General features: G+C 38.6%; 1 protein-coding gene across 1 annotated transcript in view; it reads left to right on the top strand.

The window, feature by feature from the left end:
- The window catches only part of LOC114356120 (nucleoredoxin-like), a 35,849-nt gene extending 24,478 nt beyond the window's left edge, over positions 1-11,371 (top strand). The window contains exons 2-3 of the mRNA XM_028309213.1: positions 9,879-10,112; positions 10,904-11,371. Of these exons, the coding sequence (XP_028165014.1) occupies positions 9,879-10,112; positions 10,904-11,032 (363 nt within the window). The 3' untranslated portion in view covers positions 11,033-11,371. The remainder of the gene's footprint in view (positions 1-9,878; positions 10,113-10,903) is intronic.
- Positions 11,372-19,142: the final 7,771 nt, after the last annotated feature.

The raw sequence follows: 19,142 nt of genomic DNA, 5'->3' as shown, positions 1-19,142 counted from the left end.
CAGTAGGTTGTCGATGTCGATCAAAAGCACCACCCTTAAATTCAATATTAGAAGTTTTGGTGTCAAAATTCATAACCCTCACGTGCCAATTGTTTATTAGACCACATTTTTAATCTCTTCGATATACACTGTACCGGGTCAATCAGTCCCTGTCTCTATCATTCCTTTTGCTTGTTGCGGCGGGCCGGCTTTCGAGGGCTCTACTGACCGTCTGCGGGCCGAGGGGTAGTTGTGTTTTGTTTTTATCATTTATCGCGCCAATAATGTACACTGTGTTGATACAGACAGACAATGGATTATTAAGCTAAATAATGAGGTATCTTAAAGTTAGTGTTGTTATAGATAAAGGTTCTAAACTTTCGTATTCCATTACATTTGAAACTGAAGGGAACGGAACCCAGGTCTAGTCTGCTTTTGTCATGTAGTGGACGTAACAACATAAACGTCGAGTTTATGTGCCTTTGTTCTCAGTTTCAAGCATCATTTTATTTTACAACAAAAACGTTCTTCAGTATCCCAAATCGATCTGCTGAGCTGGCCACTACGATTTAGGTCTGTTTTTCAGATAGATAGCGCTAGCAAGCAAATAAAGGGGACTGTGACTCTATCTGCCATATGTTTAAATAATATCCTTATCTACAAACTGTCAAAATTTGATATTTTATGATTTGATAGGGCAGGTTGTAGATTAACAATTTATGACTTTGAAGAACAAGTGAAACTTTATTTACTTATACCTTCGAAATCTTCAGTAGCAGCCCTACGACCCTTCCACGGCGTTTACCCGCGTCTTTCAGCGCTCGTCTAAACACGCTTTGTAAGTTTGTAACGCACCTCGTACACATACATGTTCTTGTAAGTCACACGACTGTAGTTAGTGTAGATACTGCTAGCGTTGGAAGTTGGGGAAATCTGGCTGAGTGGGAATTGATACGATGTAGTTTAATTAATGACTACCTTACTTAGATGTACATACCTACCTATTCTAAGAATGAGAATTATGTTGGTAAAGGTAGGTAACCTGATAAAGGTAGCAGGAAGGCGCTGGACGCAGGCCGCTACCAACCGTGCGATGTGGAAGTCATTGGGGGAGGCCCTATGTTCAGCAGTGGACATCCTATGGCTGAAATGATGATGATGATGATGATGAATTATGTTGAAAGTCTGTAAGTATGATTTGATATGATGCTTCAAAAGCCACCTCCCAGCTCTCCTCCTCCTTGTAACTCCGACACTACCAGTGAAGATTTATTTTCAATGTTTTTCAATGGAAGCAGGATATTTTCTACTACAAAAATGTTATAAGTTACATACTATAAAATGTTAAAATACTACGTAATGTAGGTAACTGCCGCATTATTTCTTTGAATCTGTGCTTAGATCCAGCGATCTATTATTTAATATGAGTTAGTATTTCGCGTGTACAACACAAATCGTGTTGCGGGTTTCAAGTAAAGCCGCAGGGGGCAAAGGTGATTTCGATGAACATGACTCATGGACTTTATACTTGGAAGGTCAAATGTATCCCTTTAACCCTAACGTAGACCTTATCCACTCTTTGAGATACCAAAACTAATTAAAAAGAAACCGTAACAACCTTGAAACACGTCTCAATATCGCATTACAAGCTTGCAATAATGCACAGAGAAATCGCTGCATCTCAACATAAAAACGCACAATGTACCAGTCTTTGTGCGAAATAAAAGAAAGCGCCACAAAACAGCGCGTTCCTTCTTCAATGGGACATTGAAAAGCGGTCAAGCGTGAACGGGTCTCGCTCGAGAACCCTTTTTAAAGGCACTCCAACTGTGAATGAGTTTTCGAAAGACTGGCCAGTAAGAATTCGGGCATGGTTTAAAAAAGGTCGTGGAAGAAAACATGAAGGTGGAAAACTAGCGTAGCGGTAAGGTCACGCAAGTCACTAGGTAGTGAGATTTTCTATNCGAACCCTTAGTATTTCTCTTCGACAAATACTTTAACACATTGTGAACCACTTTTCTTTCACGACTATAAAAATATTTTAGCAATTTAATTCATAAAACCAACTGCGCACATTTAAAATAAAGTTTGTTTACACTTTGACAGCAATAGACTGACATGCAAGGTGACATGTCAATGAAGTTTTCAGTTACTGTTGCCATTAAAAGAAATTAGTACCATAAGTTTTCCGCAACATGGCGAGGGTTTTTATGTTCCTGGTCAGGCTATAGATTATAAACTTTACTCTTTTGATCTAACTGTAAAAGAAATATGAAGAAAATCTACTGATAAAAGTATTAAGTACAGGCAACTTGTAAATAGATTATACAACAACTTGTTAACATACAGGTTCAAAAGTGTTGATATAGGCAAGTACCGTAATGATAAAAGTTTTTAGATGTGAGTTATTAAAATTTTTAAAATGGTTCAGGAATACCAACTTCCACTGATCTTTCAACAAATCAGTGTTGTCTTTTGCCCGTTATCACTATCAATCCCTATTTTTTAAGTGACCCCTAAGAAAACAAAATTCCTTATGTATTACCATAGAGGTCACTTAAAAATTAGGGATTGATGGTGCAAACGGGCATTCGTCTCCCTAAATATCTCACCACGGACCCCCAAAACGAAGCGAATTCCACCGCACGTCGTTACATTCGCCACAATGCGAATGTTTTGTTCGTGTTCTCAACAATTACAGAGCCACGCAGCCTGTGAGGTCGCTTATTACGGAAATTGCAGCTTTCCGACGGGGAATTTAGAAATCAGGGGGAAAATATTCTTATTTCAAGGGAAAGTAAGATGATACTTGACGTTTCAAGTGGAATTTGCTTCCGTGTGTCTGAATTTTATATTTTAAATCTTTAAAGAATGATAAACAAGAGTTGGTTCTATGATCTGCGGTCTAACTATACTAAAGCCTAGTGATATTTTGTCTACATTAACCATTAAATCTTTTGCCCAATGTTGATTTTGAACTAGAGGCAAAAGAGATGCTTGTAAATTGTAGTACCTAATACTAAATTGCTTAAAAGTTTTCAGACGCCTTAAAACATTAAAACAGAAAGTTCCGAAGTGAAAAGAATTACATGAAAACGATATAATCGAAACAGCAGTGTGCCTACCATGAGTTTACGTTAGGTGAGCTCGCTAGCGAATACGTCAAAAAATAATATGAAGATTTTATTTCTTGAAAGTAGCCGCTAGGGGCGCTGCACAATATGTCATACATTTCAATGTCATTTTTTTACGCAGTCGCTAGCGAGCACACCTAACGTAAACTCATGGTAGGCACACAGGTCAAAATACATGGCACTTTTTAACCGAATCGAAAATAGAATCCGTACAAGAAAAGGCCTTTCAACCATATTTCGACATTACAACCGTCATGTTTTGTGTGTGACAGTTAACTTGCCGCCGTTCCTATAAATACAGATTCCACATCAACTTCCACATAATAACCTCCGAACGGTATCATAACATTATTCCAGAAAATCCTACTATTCACTATGGTCTCCTAAGATCCCTCCAGTAGACTTCATCCCACGACTCCGAATATCCGTCCAAGACTTAGCCTTTTTACCCGACTACGCCAGAAGGAGGGTTATGTTTAATCACAACAGCCTAAGATTAGGAGCACCTAAGCCCCTCGTTATGGAGCCCGAAGCCCTACGTTCCGCTCCGGCGATCACCCCTGTGAATTACTTTCGGCGATTAGGCACTGCCCCTCAAGACAATGTTACATTCCAATTACTATCTACATCTAAACATAATGTAGGCAGGGCTCAGAGGCAAGTGATGCGGAACATTAATCTAGTAACATCAGGGAAATAGGATACTTAAACTGGGTTGCATCTTACTTTAACTACAATAAACGTTAAAAATCTGTCAAACTCCTTACAAAACCACCGATTTAAGTTAAGGTGATGGAACTCAGTCTAAATCTAGTTTTTTACCCACAACGGAGAAGCTCTTGACCTGCATAGAATGATGCTCACGTGATAGCAAACAGAAAAGATGGTGGTATCTAGCCAGGGAAGAAAAATCTCTATCTGCAGCAATGAAATTGTAGAAAAGTTTGCTCCCATTGGAAAACATTTAGGTCTGAAACAGGTGTTCTAAACACTAAACCATAGAGGCAGTTGATTATTTGGTCAAAATGGTCATCATCATGATCAAAAACAGGCAGGCAGACTTTAAGTTAAACTTTTGCATATTTAATAAGTAGAGACAAATCTTGACCCTTGCAGGATTTGAACCTGAATCCACTTCTCATTTACCACCCAATGGCTGTAAATTAACTGATTGTTTACTATTGATGACTGTCTGTCCATCATCGTCAACTGTTTACTTTCAAAACAAACTTTATACGTAGGTCAGTGCTGCTCAGCGTCAAATCTCAAAATACCCTCGTTTCCGGCGCGGCGAGAGTGGGTTCGAGTCCCGGCTATATTTAGCGTTAATTATTCCATAACCATACATGATAGCGACGTTATTAACACTTTTAGTGGCAGATGATTGTTTGGAGATCAAAGAGGATGCTTGTTGTGTTGTCTTTGAAGTGAATGTGGAGCACATCAAGCTAAATACTGTGGTATCTATGCAGTTGTAATAGCAGCGATGTTGCAACATAAATGTATAGTATCATGTGCTGTTGAACGTAGAAGTTATAGGAATGTGAGATTGTCTTGCTCATAGAGATATACTAGAGAGATGCCAACTAATGCGCTTAGTTCGAAACTCAGTGTAACATTAGAAATTCACACACACAAATAAATCAAAATATGTGCTCATTATCCACTGCGGTATCAGTCAGCAAGTCAGCAGTACTCAGAGGTGAGTTTATGGGGCATATCTCATGGGACATAGTACGTGCGTTCAAAGTTCGCTATCTATATGGGACTAGGCACCGCAAACTGTACAATAGTGTCACGCGCTGGCAACACAGTAGCTCATATTATACTGTGCTGGCAATCAGCTAAAAGCCGTCATGCGAGACTGGGTCCGATTCTGTAGTGGCACGTTAAATCGAAGTTTCATTATCAACAATTTATCCCATTGACATACCATTTAATAAAAGTATGTACCTAGTAAGAGCTTTTAAACTTGGTAGGTAGTTATACTTTTTCTGGAAAAAACCTTGTTTCTATTGCATAAACGTACCTATGGCATAACTTATGGTGACTGAAACAACACACAATATTACAGTAACATGTCTAATAAACGGTAAAGTAATTCTTAGATAATATATTTTTCATATGCTACCAAATAAGCTAATAGGTACCACAGATTTGTAATAAGTTATTCTAATGCCCGTTTTCTCCATCAATCCCTATTTTAAGTGACCCCTATGGTAACATATAACTTAGGGAGTTGATTCACCGTAGTACTTCAGTATATTATTTAACTACGATATAACTGCGATTCTTGCAATATATGTCAGAACTCAGAAGGATGTGTCACTCGTAGTTATTGCGAAATAGTAGAGCCAAAAATGCCTACAGTTACTTTATTTAATACATTTGTTGACATACTCTTTCCCTTCAACGAAGACAAAAAGTGAATCCGAGTGGACGAACAACCTCGGAATTGAGTCCTACCAGTCTATACAGCCAAAGCCGCTGTCAATCAACTGAAAGCGCTGCCCAGCTGTCACTGCGCTGATTAAACACAGGCTTTTCAGTTATTAATCAATACGGCATTCCATTCAGGCTGGAATTCAAAGGACTACAGTATCGCTGTCGGAATTAATTTGGACTGGGCGACAGTTTTGTCAGTTTAGCAACTTAAACATGTTATTAATTTGTGAAACTAACAGACATTTTTAATTAATGTTCGTTCGTTTCAGCCAAATGACGTCCACTGCTGGACAAATAATTGTATTGATTAGGAATCACTATTCCTAGTAGTTTATACGCTGTCATGAAAATTGTTTTAGATAAGTTACTTACTAATTTAACAAAAAAGCAAAGTGTGATATTCGCAATCAATTAAATTCGGGATGTTTTTGTGCATACCTAGCAGTCAGTAGCATCGTATTTAACAGTTTTTTTTTGTGAAATGTCAGAACATTTAACACAACTTTGATACCAAAAAACGCAGACTCTTAACTTCTTATTTTGAAGAAAATCCTGCTGTTCCTTTTTTTTCGCGTTTTCTCCAGGAAACCAGCGTTTTCCGCGAACATCGAGTGGCTGTACAAAGCTGCCGCAATCAGCTAAAAGCTACGGAGTGCTAAAGCTCTGCTCTTATAGAAATGCGACAGGTTTCCCGGGAGCTTTGCTTAATTTGCCGCCAGCTTTAATGAAGGGGCTAAAGAGGAAAAAAAAACATAAAATGTAGAGTCAAAATAAAATACGACTAATTAGAAAAGTAATTAGTATTGGTTTTCAAAGTCAAAGTCAAAATTTCTTTATTTGTTTGGACTAATAAATAGTTCTTACAAATCGTCATTTTGCTCTTAAGGAGCCTCTACATGTCTCTTAATCTTTTTACCCTACCAGCGCTTCGAGACCAACATTTGGCAAGTGCTGAGAAGAAGCGCCGCAACAAACTCAGTCACCACTGTCTGCCGGTTAATATAAATAAATAGAAATAGTAGTAGTAGGTACATTCGATTCAGGAGCAGTTCACTGAATTTACCATGCATTCTTGTATGGTGTATCTTATAAGAATGGGTATACAAGATTGCGTGGTATATTAAACAAGGTAGTGACGTGCTAATATCTAGACTTACATATTAAGATACTAGTAGAAATGACTCGCATACATAAATTTGAATAACTTGGATTGACCAGTCCCCGAAAGCAGCGCCTGTTCACAGACATGACGAGTGAACCAGCCATCGCTTCACTCGACCATATTAGAGGGAATGTAACGACCCGCCTCACTACGCCACCACCCCAGAGACATTTTAGTGAGAATGACAATTCCAAGTTATCTCTTTAAAATAAAAAACTAATAATAAAGCTAAGTAACAGTCCAGATTGAGAAGCATGACACTATAACATTTGAGAAATTATTATGAGTTTATACATTACTTTTCATTTTAATTCTTTTTAGTGCGAGCATGAGAGGACCATAATCCTACTCCCAGGATGACTTATCATTAAGAAAATCTCGAGTTGTATAATAGGCTTTTTTAAGCATGTGATCTTTAACCATATCTTTAAATTTATTATACGGTAGCTCTTTATATTTATCAGGGACTTTGTTATAAAAATGGATACCTTGTCCCATAAAAGAGGCAAACACTTTATTAAGTCTAAAAGCGGGTATAGCCAATTTATTTTTATTTCTAGTGTTAATTTGGTGAATATCACTTTTCTTTTTGAATTCAGTAATATTTTTTTGAATAAATAGAATACAGTTTAAGATGTATTGTGAAGCGGCGAACTTTAAACGAATCAAAATACGACATCAAAAAGAATTATAATTTTGTTAACATTTCTCATTAGTTTTTTCGCTACTTAACCAGCAAACGCTTCGGTTTGTCTCGAAGGTAGTGCAGAGAAAAATAGTTATTTCAAACTTTACTAAGCTGCTTTTTTTCTTAGTATTTAAGATGGCCTATAAGTATCTAATTACAAATTGTATGGTAGGTAATTGTGTTTAAGACCAGGCTTCGTAATTCAGTAAGTAACTACACTAACCGGCCGACCTACAACAGTCTCTATATTTTACACCATCAGCTAGCTGTTAGTAGCCCATAGAATCTCTCTACCAAACTTCTTGCACACGAAGGGTTAACAAACCGTCTGTCCTCCAAAACAAACAGATCGATGGGGTTAGTCACAAAAACGACCATTGTTCCATGGGGACATTGGCATGCAGCGCGCGTCGACGTGACCCGTGGGTGCAAGTAACGTGACACTGGTATTGGTATCATACCGGGATATATGGTATTAATTCCAAAATAGTTATCATAATGGGTGTGTTGAAATTTAACACAACATAACTTTTTGAGAATAAGAAGATTTTTTAACTTTAGGCAACAATAGCCCAAAAACGTTTGAAATTGGTGCTGGATTAGCTGATCCGAGGAACGCGGGATCAAACCCCGTCGTTCGGTAGATTATTGTGGTGAACCCATTCGTAACACAAGCATATTTAACTTATAACGATGGATTACCGAAAGGAAAAAAGTAAAAAAAGAAAATCTAGTTTTTTCTACTGATCTAATTTTCAGTCCGTCGCCATAACCACAATGCTAACAACATCATTGTGTTTCGCCTGTTACTCTTTGATTGAGTACCTTCTGCCTGATGAATGATCATCACTTTCATCAAGAGCTTAGGTAGCTGTAATGCTATGAAACCGATGCAAAGTTTAGAGAGCTTTTGTATCTGTTATTCTTTACATAATGGAAGGCATGTTTGCAGAATAGTTGTTTAACTTCATCCTAACCGGTCTTCTTCTTTGCCTGGCCCTTCCCCATTTTATTTGGGCTCGGCCCTCCGTATCATGCGTCTCCAGGCAGCTCGGTCCTAGGTCGTCTCTTTGTTCTTAATCCTAACCGGTATCACATACAACTTTGATTGATTACCTACCGGTTACCACAACACTGGCCCAGCATTTTCTATCAGTAGCCCGGTAATACTTATGGATTTACGGCTGTACCTACCGTCGAAGTGTGAAGGATACGCGCGTGTATGGAATTGCAATCGCTTGTTACTATGTTAGCTTCCTATTAACCACAAATTAATATATCTTACGCGTTTATCGAATCTATTCGTCGAAAAGGATGGGACGATAACCTTCATCTATGTCGCGAAACCGTTGCAGACAGCAAACATGTAAATGGACGAATCAATGTAGTGAATTAAGATGATGCACCTAATGACTTCTAGAAAAATATTTAGGAAGAAGTTTTATTTTGATTTGACAGCTCATTTAATCGGCTAAGTAAATTAATAATTTACTGTCCTATAAATTGCAATAGAAAAAAAAATTGCTACGCGATCCAAAATTTTCAGTTTATTTTTTCTTTCTGACTTAAAGGTAGGATAACAATTTATCAATCTTTCAATATGAACTTTTTCTCAACACCCAACGGTCTACTTATTCCCAAATTACATGGTCAGATTCACCCAACTGGAACTAAGCGTCAAAAATCTAATTATTCGGTAATATTTCCTGGGATAAAACATAATCTTAGAAATAGATAACGAACAAAAAGTTTCAATAATAACCTCCTTTCAAAGTTCTGATGGCGTGGGAATTTTCATTCATAAAACGGATTGAATTACACGATTAGTTAAACAATGTTTTTGAAACACAAAAGAGGATAATGCTACTTAAGAAGATTGGTGATGATTAGAATAAGTCATAGAAAATACCCTATGACTTATAATTTGTGAACGTTCTTCTGGTAGAAAAATTTTGGATACTGAAATACTAGAGCCACTCCAGCGCGTGTTTTGCCCTACACAATCAACAAAACATGTCAACATTCTGCTAAATTGTCTACACAAAACATTGTTTCACTACGTACGTGTTTTCCACCAGGTATGGATTTTTATTTATTTTTATTTATTTATTTATTATTAACGTTATTTAGCCATTACATTTAATTTCAATAGTGTCTTAAATCCTCTTGAGGTTTGTCCAGACACTATTGTTCTCTATACAAATAAAATAAACGTTTTAAATATTGTTGATGCAAACAAAAATGTACTGATAATGAAACAATGTCAATTTGTTGAATGTTGACATGTTTCTGTTGATCAAAACACGCGCTGGAGTAGTTGAGGTTTTGAACAATCTCTATAAAAAAAACCAGACAGAATTATAGGTCCATGAAATATTGTCATTATCAAAAATTCAAGGATATTTTCTTTCAGCAGAATGCATCCAGATCTTAGATAGCTTTAGTAAATTATGCTCCCTTTTGTTCCCAGCGTCGTCTGACCCAGAAATACAGCATCGCAGTAGGAGTGCCGACCCTGGTCATCAGAGGCCGGGCGGTCCGGGACGCCCTCCTCGCCGACCCCCTGGGAGAGCGGTTCCCCTGGCCTGCCCCCCCTCTGCAGGAGGTCCTGAGAGGCGTCCAGCTCCAGGGTGACGGGCATACCAAGCTGTATGAGGAACTGCCGCCGGATTCAGTGCGCGTGTTCTATTTTGCTGCTCATTGGGTAAGTAGACCTTTTAAAGTTAAGTAGAAACTTTAAATGATGACGGCGAGTTGACTAATACCCCCTGGAAGGAGAGTTGTAACAGAGCTGGACAAAGACAATTTCTCTGAACCTAAGACAGCTTATGGAGCTAGCAACTTCACGAATTCGTTGCTCTTTCGACACTCCAAGCTCGCTAACTGTCATAGGCGTAGAGAAATCGATTTTGTAACAACTCAGCTCTGTTACAAACTTCCTAGGTCTCCCCTACATTAGACGTGGAAGCCTCAACGTGACTATAACCGCTTTTCTAAGAGTGAAACCACTGAGAAGGAGAATAAACGTTAAAGCATGAGTTTAATCTTTTGCTATTGTGGGTAGTAGATGAGGTCGGATCACATTTAAAGTGGCTCAATCGGGCCGATTGGCTAATGGGCCTTCTGTTCAGATATTCAGGCTAATTGAAGCCTGCTACAGTATTGTACAGTCTCCATACATTTTTTGGGCAAAATCGAGCCTATTATTTCTGTTATTATTCTTGATCAAAATGTCGTAGAGTCGCGAAATGAAAGGGTTTCTTCTGATGTCGTCATTAAACTACGAAGCACTGGACTATTCCCACCTCTCCCATCACTGCAACTCCTGTGTAGCCAGGATCTACAGCTTGACCGCCAATAAAAACTCAACCAGTGAAGGTCAAGTTTCAAGTTTACAAAGCAAGGATTCCTTACATCTTCTGCTGTTATCTTAAAGAAAGTAACTACATATTTTCCGTAACCCTATGTGTAGTGAATGTTTGTCACTTGTTTCAGTGCCCGCCCTGCCGAGCATTCGCCCCGAGCCTGTGCTCGGCGCTCGCGGCGGTGCGCAAGCGGCGCGCCAAGTACGCTAACACGCAGCTCATACTCGTCTCTAGTGACAGGTCAGTTTTAAATATTTAACCCTTTATACAATAGTGGGAATATAGTTCCCATCATATTTTGAACTTTACTCCGTTGTTTTAAGGTAGGGTTGCCATCCGTCCGGGTTTCCCCGGATTTGTCCTAATTTAGAGGGTGTCCGGGGAGCGTCCGGGCAGGGTTTTATTTATTATCCGGGTATAAAAAATTAAATCTTGGGCCAATGCCGGGCAATGCAACTAAATTTTATAAAAACCTGTTGACATAGGGTTCTGGGCCCCAAAATCCGGGGTTTTCACGCGTCTTATCCTGGTTGTCAAATTTTGAGATGGCAACCCTTTTTGAAGGTCCAAAATCAATGAAATATTTGGACTCGTTATGCCCGCTTATTTATGGAAATGCTTAGCAAAGCTTGTAGGTATTATGAGTATATCGTAAGCCACGATAGCCGAACGGTGAAGGGGTCGGACTGGCCGACTCGTGATCCGGGGAACGCGGGTTCGGTCCCCGCCGCCGCTCGACTATTGTGGTGAGCTCACTCGTGACACAAGCATATTTAGCTTAGTACGAGNTAGAGATGAAACGGATATCCGGCAACTATCCGGTAAGCCGGATATCCGGCCTAAATTTACTATCCGGCCGGATACCGGATAGTAGCTCACTATCCGGCCGGATACCGGATATTAAAAAACAACGAAAATTTCCTATAATAAAATGAAACACATTCATCTTTGAGTTAAATATCCATAAAATGGCTTATAATAATGACGATTTTTATCTAAAGTCTAAAAAGTTACAAAAAGCCATATTAAGGCCTTTCAAAAAACTAATTTCCTTTCTGGGCTATCCACTCTAATGACGAATACATAAATAGTAAACATATTTTAATGTCGAAATATTGCCTAATAAAATAGGCGATCTTTTTTTCACTGATGGTCTGATGACATACAGGGTGACTTTGAAATCGTTGGCATCCTTTTAATATAAGACTACTCATAAAACATAGTGCATTCCCCAAATATGAGACAAATCCAATGAGATTTTTTGTCATTATTTTAACTATTAGTTCCATTCCCCAAATATGAGATTTGTCTCATATTTGGGAAATTGGATATTGGATTTGTCCAATGATATTTTTTGTCATTATTTTAACTACTTAGTTCTAAGCACTTCTAGCTATAGTAATTCCATGTATGCGTGTTTGTCTTGTTGGTTGTCCTAATAAATAAAATTAAATGAATAAAAATAAACTATGTATTTGTATTAGTGTGCTCTTAAAGAGTTTAAAACTATTGTATAGTCAACAGCACATCATCCTATACATTTTGTTGCAAAATAACACTTAATACATTGAAATAAGATGCCACAGAATGAAGATTGATGTGCTGTCGTCTGTACAAGATTTCAAATATTGAAATTTTAATTCATTTGATATGACTCATATTTGGGGAATCATGAGTAAAGTCTTATTTTAAAAAGAATGCCAACGATTTAAAAGTCACCCTGTATAATGCAGTTCAGTCAGATTATGCAGCAAGTAAACTAATTGAATTTTCGCTATTCAATCACATACTCACGATGGCAACCGAAATCGCCCGAATTGATCTGCCCCTTAGACGAGTGGCAAAATCTGACATTCTATTCGAACGAATTCGATTTTTGAAAAGTGTGACTTGTCTAGTCTACTAGACCCACTAATCGCGTTCGAAGCACCTGTGTGGCGCTAAACTCGTTACGACATGCAACATGACAATGGGACAACTATCCGGCCGCCGGATATCCGGCTATCCGGCCTAGCAGCTCGCCGGATATCCGGTATCCGGTATCCGGCCAAACAACTATCCGTTTCATCTCTACTTTTTACCAGCGAGATTTACGTTTTTAGTAAATAAACATGAGTCACGAAGCTTGCTGCGTAGTTAATTGCAAAAACAATGGCAGAAATAGTGATAAAAAATTCTACAAACACCTACTAATGGTGTAATACATTTATATTACGTACTACATCAAAAATTGCAAAAACAGTAAACAACTGCTTACATTCAAGGATGTTTTGTATGGCGTTGATGTCATTGAAGTTTGTCGAATAAAATGACCGTTAACACAACTTTGACAAAAACAAATGCAGACTCTAACGCGACTATTTTGAAGAAAATCCTCCTGTTCCTTTTTTTTCGCGTTTTCTCCAGGAAACCACCGTTTTCCGCGAACATCGAGTGGCTGTACAAAGCTGCCGCAATCAGCTAAAAGCTACGGAGTGCTAAAGCTCTGCTCTTATAGAAATGCGACAGGTTTCCCGGGAGCTTTGCTTAATTTGCCGCCAGCTTTAATGAAGGGGCTAAAGAGGAGAAAAAATCATAAAATGTAGAGTCAAAATAAAATACGACTAATTAGAAAAGTAATTAGGGTTGGTTACTTTTAAACGAATCAAAATACGACACCAAAAAGAATTAAATAAATAAAATAAATTCTTTATTGACATAAAGTGTTACACCAAAACATACAACACAGTAATGGATTTACAACAATTTAGATAGGTACACACACATACAATAATGTATGTGTTCATTATATTGCTTTACATTTCTCATTAGTTATGTTCGCTACTTGCAAAAATAAATGAGTTTTATGTGTTTTTTATGAGTTTTACTTAACCAGCAACGCGCAACGTTTCGGTTTTTCTCGAAGGTAGTGCAGAGGCAAGAATTAGAAGTGCGTGTAATTCAGATTCTTAGATTCCATTCTTAGTAACAAGTCGGTCGACCTTAATAAAAGCGTTAAAAAGCCTTTATGTATTTAATAAAATGTATGGTAACTGTGTTTAACACTGACCGTCCGACCTACAACATTCTCTACATTTTACACCATCAGCTGGCTGTTCACTAGTAATTCAGGCCCATAGAATCTCTCCACCAAACTTCTTGCACACGAAGGGTTAACAAACCGTCTGTCCTCCAAAACAAACAGATCGATGGGGTTAGTCACAAAAACGTCCATTGTTCCATGGGGCATTGGCATGCAGCGCGCGTCGACGTGACCCGTGGGTGCAAGTAACGTGACTTATTGGTATTGGTATCATACCAGGACTTATGGTATTGATACCAAAGTAGTTATCATAATGGGTGTGCTGAAATTTAACACAACATAACTTTTTGAGAATAAGAAGATTTTTTAACTTTAGGCAACAATAGCCCAAAAACGTTTGAACTTGAATAGAATTGGTGCCGGATTAGCTGATCTGAGGAACGCGGGATCAAACCCTGTTGGCCGCTAGACTATTATGGTGAACCCATTCGTAACACAAGCATATTTAACTTACCACGATGGATTAACGAGAGGAAAAAAGGAAAAAAGAAAATCTAGCTTTTTCTACTGATCTAATTTTCAGTCCGTCGCCATAACCACAATGCTAATAACATCATTGTGTTTCGCAAGTTACTCTTTGATTGAGGACCTTCCGCCTGATGAATGATCATCACTTTTCATCAAGAGCTTAGGTAACTGTAATGCTATGAAACCGACGCAAGATTTAGTACGAGCAATTGAAGTAAGATTCCACAAAATCTGTTAATTTTTACTTAGTGGAAGGCATTTCTGCAGAACAGTTGTATCTTAATCCTAACCGGTCTTTTTCTACTTTTCCTCGCCCTTTCCCATTTTATTTGGCGTTGTCCCTCCGTATCATGTGTCTCCACCAGGCTCTGTCCTGGGTCTGGCCGATCTTAATCCCATTTTATTTGGGCTCTGCCTTCCGTATTATGCGTCTCCAGGCGGCTCGGTCCTAGGTCGTCTCTTTGTCCTTAATCCTAACCGGTATCACATACAACTTTGATTGATTACCTACCGGTTACCACAACACTGACCCAGCATTTTCTATCAGTGGCCCGGTAATACGCGTTATAGATTTATGACTGTACCTACCGTCGAAGTGTGAACGATACGCGCGTGTATGGAATAGCGATCGCTTGTTACTAAGTTAGCTTCCTATTGACCAGAAATTAATATATCTTTCGCGTTTATCGAATCTATTCGTCGAAAAGGATGGGACGATAACCTTCGTCTATGTCGCGAAACGGTTGCAGACAGCAAACATGTAAATGGACGAATTATGCACCTAATGACTTCTAGAAAAATATTTAGGAAGAAGTTTTGTTTTCATTTGACAGCTCATTTAATCGGCTAAGTAAATTAATAATTTACTGTCCTATAAATTGCAATAGAAAAAAAAATTGCTATGCGATCCAAAATTTTCAGTTTATTTTTTCTTCCTGACTTAAAGGTAGGATAACAATTATTTATCAATCTTTCATTGTGAACTTTTTCTCAACACCCAACGGTCCAGTTATTCCTAAATTACATGGTCAGATTCACCCAACTGGAACTAAGCGTCAAAAATCTAATTCTTCGGTAATATTTCCTGGGATAAAACATAATCTTAGAAATAGATAACGAACAAAAAGTTTCAATAATAACCTCCTTTCAAGATTCTGATGGCGTGGGAATTTTCATTCATAAAACGGATTGAATTACACGATTAGTTAAACAATGTTTTTGAAACACAAAAGGGGATAATGCTACTTAACAAGATTGGTGATGATTAGAATAAGCCAAAAATGTTTAATGATAAAATACCCTATGACTTAATAATTTGTGAACGTTCTTCTGGTAGAAAAAATTTGGATACTATAGTAAAGCCACTCCAGCGCGTGTTTTGCCCTACACAATCAACAAAACATGTCAACATTCTGCTAAATTGTCTACACAAAACATTGTTTCACTACGTACGTGTTTTCCACCAGATATGTTTTTTTTTAATTTATTTATTATTAACATTATTTAGCCATTATATTTTATTTCAATAGTGTCTTAAATCCTCTTGAGGTTTGTCCAAACACTATTGTTCTCTATACAAATAAAATAAACGTTTCAAATATCGTTGATGCAAACAAAAATGTACTGATAATGAAACAATGTCAATTTGTTGAATGTTGACATGTTTCTGTTGATCAAAACACGCGCTGGAGTAGTTGAGGTTTTGAACAATCTCTATAAAAAAAACCAGACAGAATTATAGGTCCATGAAATATTGTCATTATCAAAAATTCAAGGATATTTTCTTTCAGCAGAATGCATCCAGATCTTAGATAGCTTTAGTAAATTATGCTCCCTTTTGTTCCCAGCGTCGTCTGACCCAGAAATACAGCATCGCAGTAGGAGTGCCGACCCTGGTCATCAGAGGCCGGGCGGTCCGGGACGCCCTCCTCGCCGACCCCCTGGGAGAGCGGTTCCCCTGGCCTGCCCCCCCTCTGCAAGAGGTCCTAAGAGGCGTCCAGCTCCAGGGTGACGGGCATACCAAGCTGTATGAGGAACTGCCGCCGGATTCAGTGCGCGTGTTCTATTTTGCTGCTCATTGGGTAAGTAAACCTTTTAAAGTTAAGTAAGAGCGTTAAAGGATGAGTTGACTAATAGCCCATGGGAGAGCGGTTCCCCTAGCCTGCCCCCCTTCTGATGTTATGTAGAAAGGTTAACTACACCAGGCAGTTTGCCAACAGGGAGAGATGATGGGAGTTCGTGCGGAGAGCTCTATTCGCTTCAAGGGGAGACCGGGGAGAGCTGTACTGTTACACGCTCGTTGATTTTGTTACAACGCACCTCTGTAGCTGCGTTGTAACAAAATCAATTTCTCTGAACCTAAGACCATTTATCGAGGCAACTTCACGAATTCGTTGCTCTTTCGACACTCCAAGCTCGCTAACTGTCATAAGCACAGAAAATCGATTTTGTCACAACTCAGCTCTGTTACAACTCTCCTCGGTCACCCCTACAATAGACATGGAAGCCTCAACCCTCAACCTCCTGTGTAGCCAGGATCTACAGCTTGACCGCCAATAAAAACACAACCAGTGAAGGTCAAGTTTCTTTACTACAAGGCAAGGATTCCATACATCTTCTTCTGTTATCTTAAAAAATGTAACTATTTTCCGTAACCCTATGTCTAGTGAATGTTCGTCATTTGTTTCAGTGCCCGCCCTGCCGAGCATTCGCCCCGAGCCTGTGCTCGGCGCTCGCGGCGGTGCGCAAGCGGCGCGCCAAGTACGCTAACACGCAGCTCATACTCGTCTCTAGTGACAGGTCAGTTTAGATATTTAACCCTTTATACAATAGTGGGAAAATAGTTCCCATCATATTTTGAACTTTACTCCGTTGTTTTAAGGTAGGGTTGCTGTAGGCGATGTAGGTCGATGGGTGAACGATGATGATAGGTGAAATGAAAGTCCAGGTAGGTACGTTGAAAATGAAGGCGCGTCCGGGTGTGCGCACTAGTACGTTCGCAGAGGGTGAGAGTTCGACCACGACTGGCGGCTCTCGGCCGCGTGTGCGGCGCGGTGAGCCGCTAGAAGCTTCTCACCATAAAAGGCGAGAGGCCTCCGACCAATCAGCGGGCCGCATTGCTAACGGCTAGCTCGGAATGTTCTAGGCGCGCGATAATATTATTACCTACGCGCGCACCCAGATTCGCTTACTTATTTAATTATCCAAAATCACATACACACAGTGTAAGTTCGACATGTTCAATTTACAGTTGACATAGTTAAATATATTATTATTACGGTGCAAATATACCTATTCATTGATAGGTACATAGGTACACACACATAGATACATAGTTAGTTTCAGGTTAAAGGCAAATTAGATTCATAAGTAACTACATTTACATAATTAACAATATGTAGGTCTATCAACTACCTACTTCTGGTGGCCATCGTCAACATCCTCCCCCCTAGTGTCGCTTTGCGACACTCATAACCAAGGTTAAAACTACGCGCGTCACTCACTGGTCACTTCTTCGCAGCCATAGCTGTTGGTCCCAGACCTTAGTTCCAGTTGGCTCAAGCACGGTTAGCGTTGCGCGGTTCCAACAAGTTTCCAATATGTAGGTATTGGGATAGGACGATGTCGTAAAAAAAAGGTAAAGTAGGTATAAACAAAGTAACATTTTCAAAAGCACACAGGTAAATAACATTAACAATTAATATTTATGTGAAATAAGTCAACCTTTACAAAATAATTACGACCTGGAAAATATCTTTCAAAACACAGATTTCAATACAAACAGGTATTTTGATAAGAGTCCGGCAAATTAGTGACGTCATGACTCATGACTCCACGGCAAGCCCTCGGTCCAAAGACCGTCAACAAGTTTACCTAAACTTTCTAAAATATTAACTACAAGTAAATCATCTTTATATTTACACGATTTATTCGGGGGGAGGGGTGATCGCCCCGGGTGCCAACCCATGCTACGCCGCCACTGCGTTAGTCTGATTAAAACTCGAGAACGGCTGGGCCGATTGAGCTGATTTTGGTTTTAAAATGTTTGTCGTAGTCCAGGGTAGGTCTAAACGGTGAGCAAATAAGGAAAAATTGCGATGGCTTATTTAATGCCTTTAAGGCGGAACAGAGTTCGCCGGGTCAGCTAGTAAAAAATAAAAATTGATACTAGATGGCATTATAAAGGTAAATCAAGCTATTATGCCTTTACATAATAATGCTATACAAAAAAAAAAAACAATTTAAATTGCTTTCATCCGAAACTATTGAATCGGTTACGGTTTCGGATATTTTTTTATTTCGGATATTCGAAAGTTTCGGTTACGGTTACGGATAGGTATCCATAACATCCCNTCGAATAACATGTGCTTCAATGGTGTGGATCATAGCATCTTCATATTTAATTTCTTTCACATCTTGCACATGTTGAGCTAAAACTAATTGTTTTCCTTTCAATGTTGTTTGTGGTTGGAAAATGATGTCGTGTGTGATTGGTCGGAATCCAGTTTTTTTGATTAATTATTTGGCCATGTTTAACTGAAAATACATAAAAGGATGGATTATTGAGAGCACAAGCACTCATAAATAATCGTCTGCTATTTACATGAAATGCGTTATTCGATGAAATTTGCTTATTTCTTTACTTACTTCTCATGACGACAGCCATGAAAAATCCGTAATGTACTAAGCGAAATCTATTGATTGTGCCATTTTAGACGAAAAATAAAAAAGGCTTACCTTATATAGATTTAAAATATTTATTGGAATAAATGTAAATTACAATATTTAATTAAAATTGTTGAAAAAAAATTTTATAGAA

This window comes from Ostrinia furnacalis, unplaced genomic scaffold (assembly GCF_004193835.3).
Source record: "Ostrinia furnacalis isolate ACB-3 unplaced genomic scaffold, ASM419383v2 OfSCF2659, whole genome shotgun sequence".
In the NCBI taxonomy this organism is placed as follows: domain Eukaryota; kingdom Metazoa; phylum Arthropoda; class Insecta; order Lepidoptera; family Crambidae; genus Ostrinia; species Ostrinia furnacalis.
Note: the sequence above shows the minus strand (reverse complement) of the source record. Positions and strands in the feature narration are given on the sequence as shown.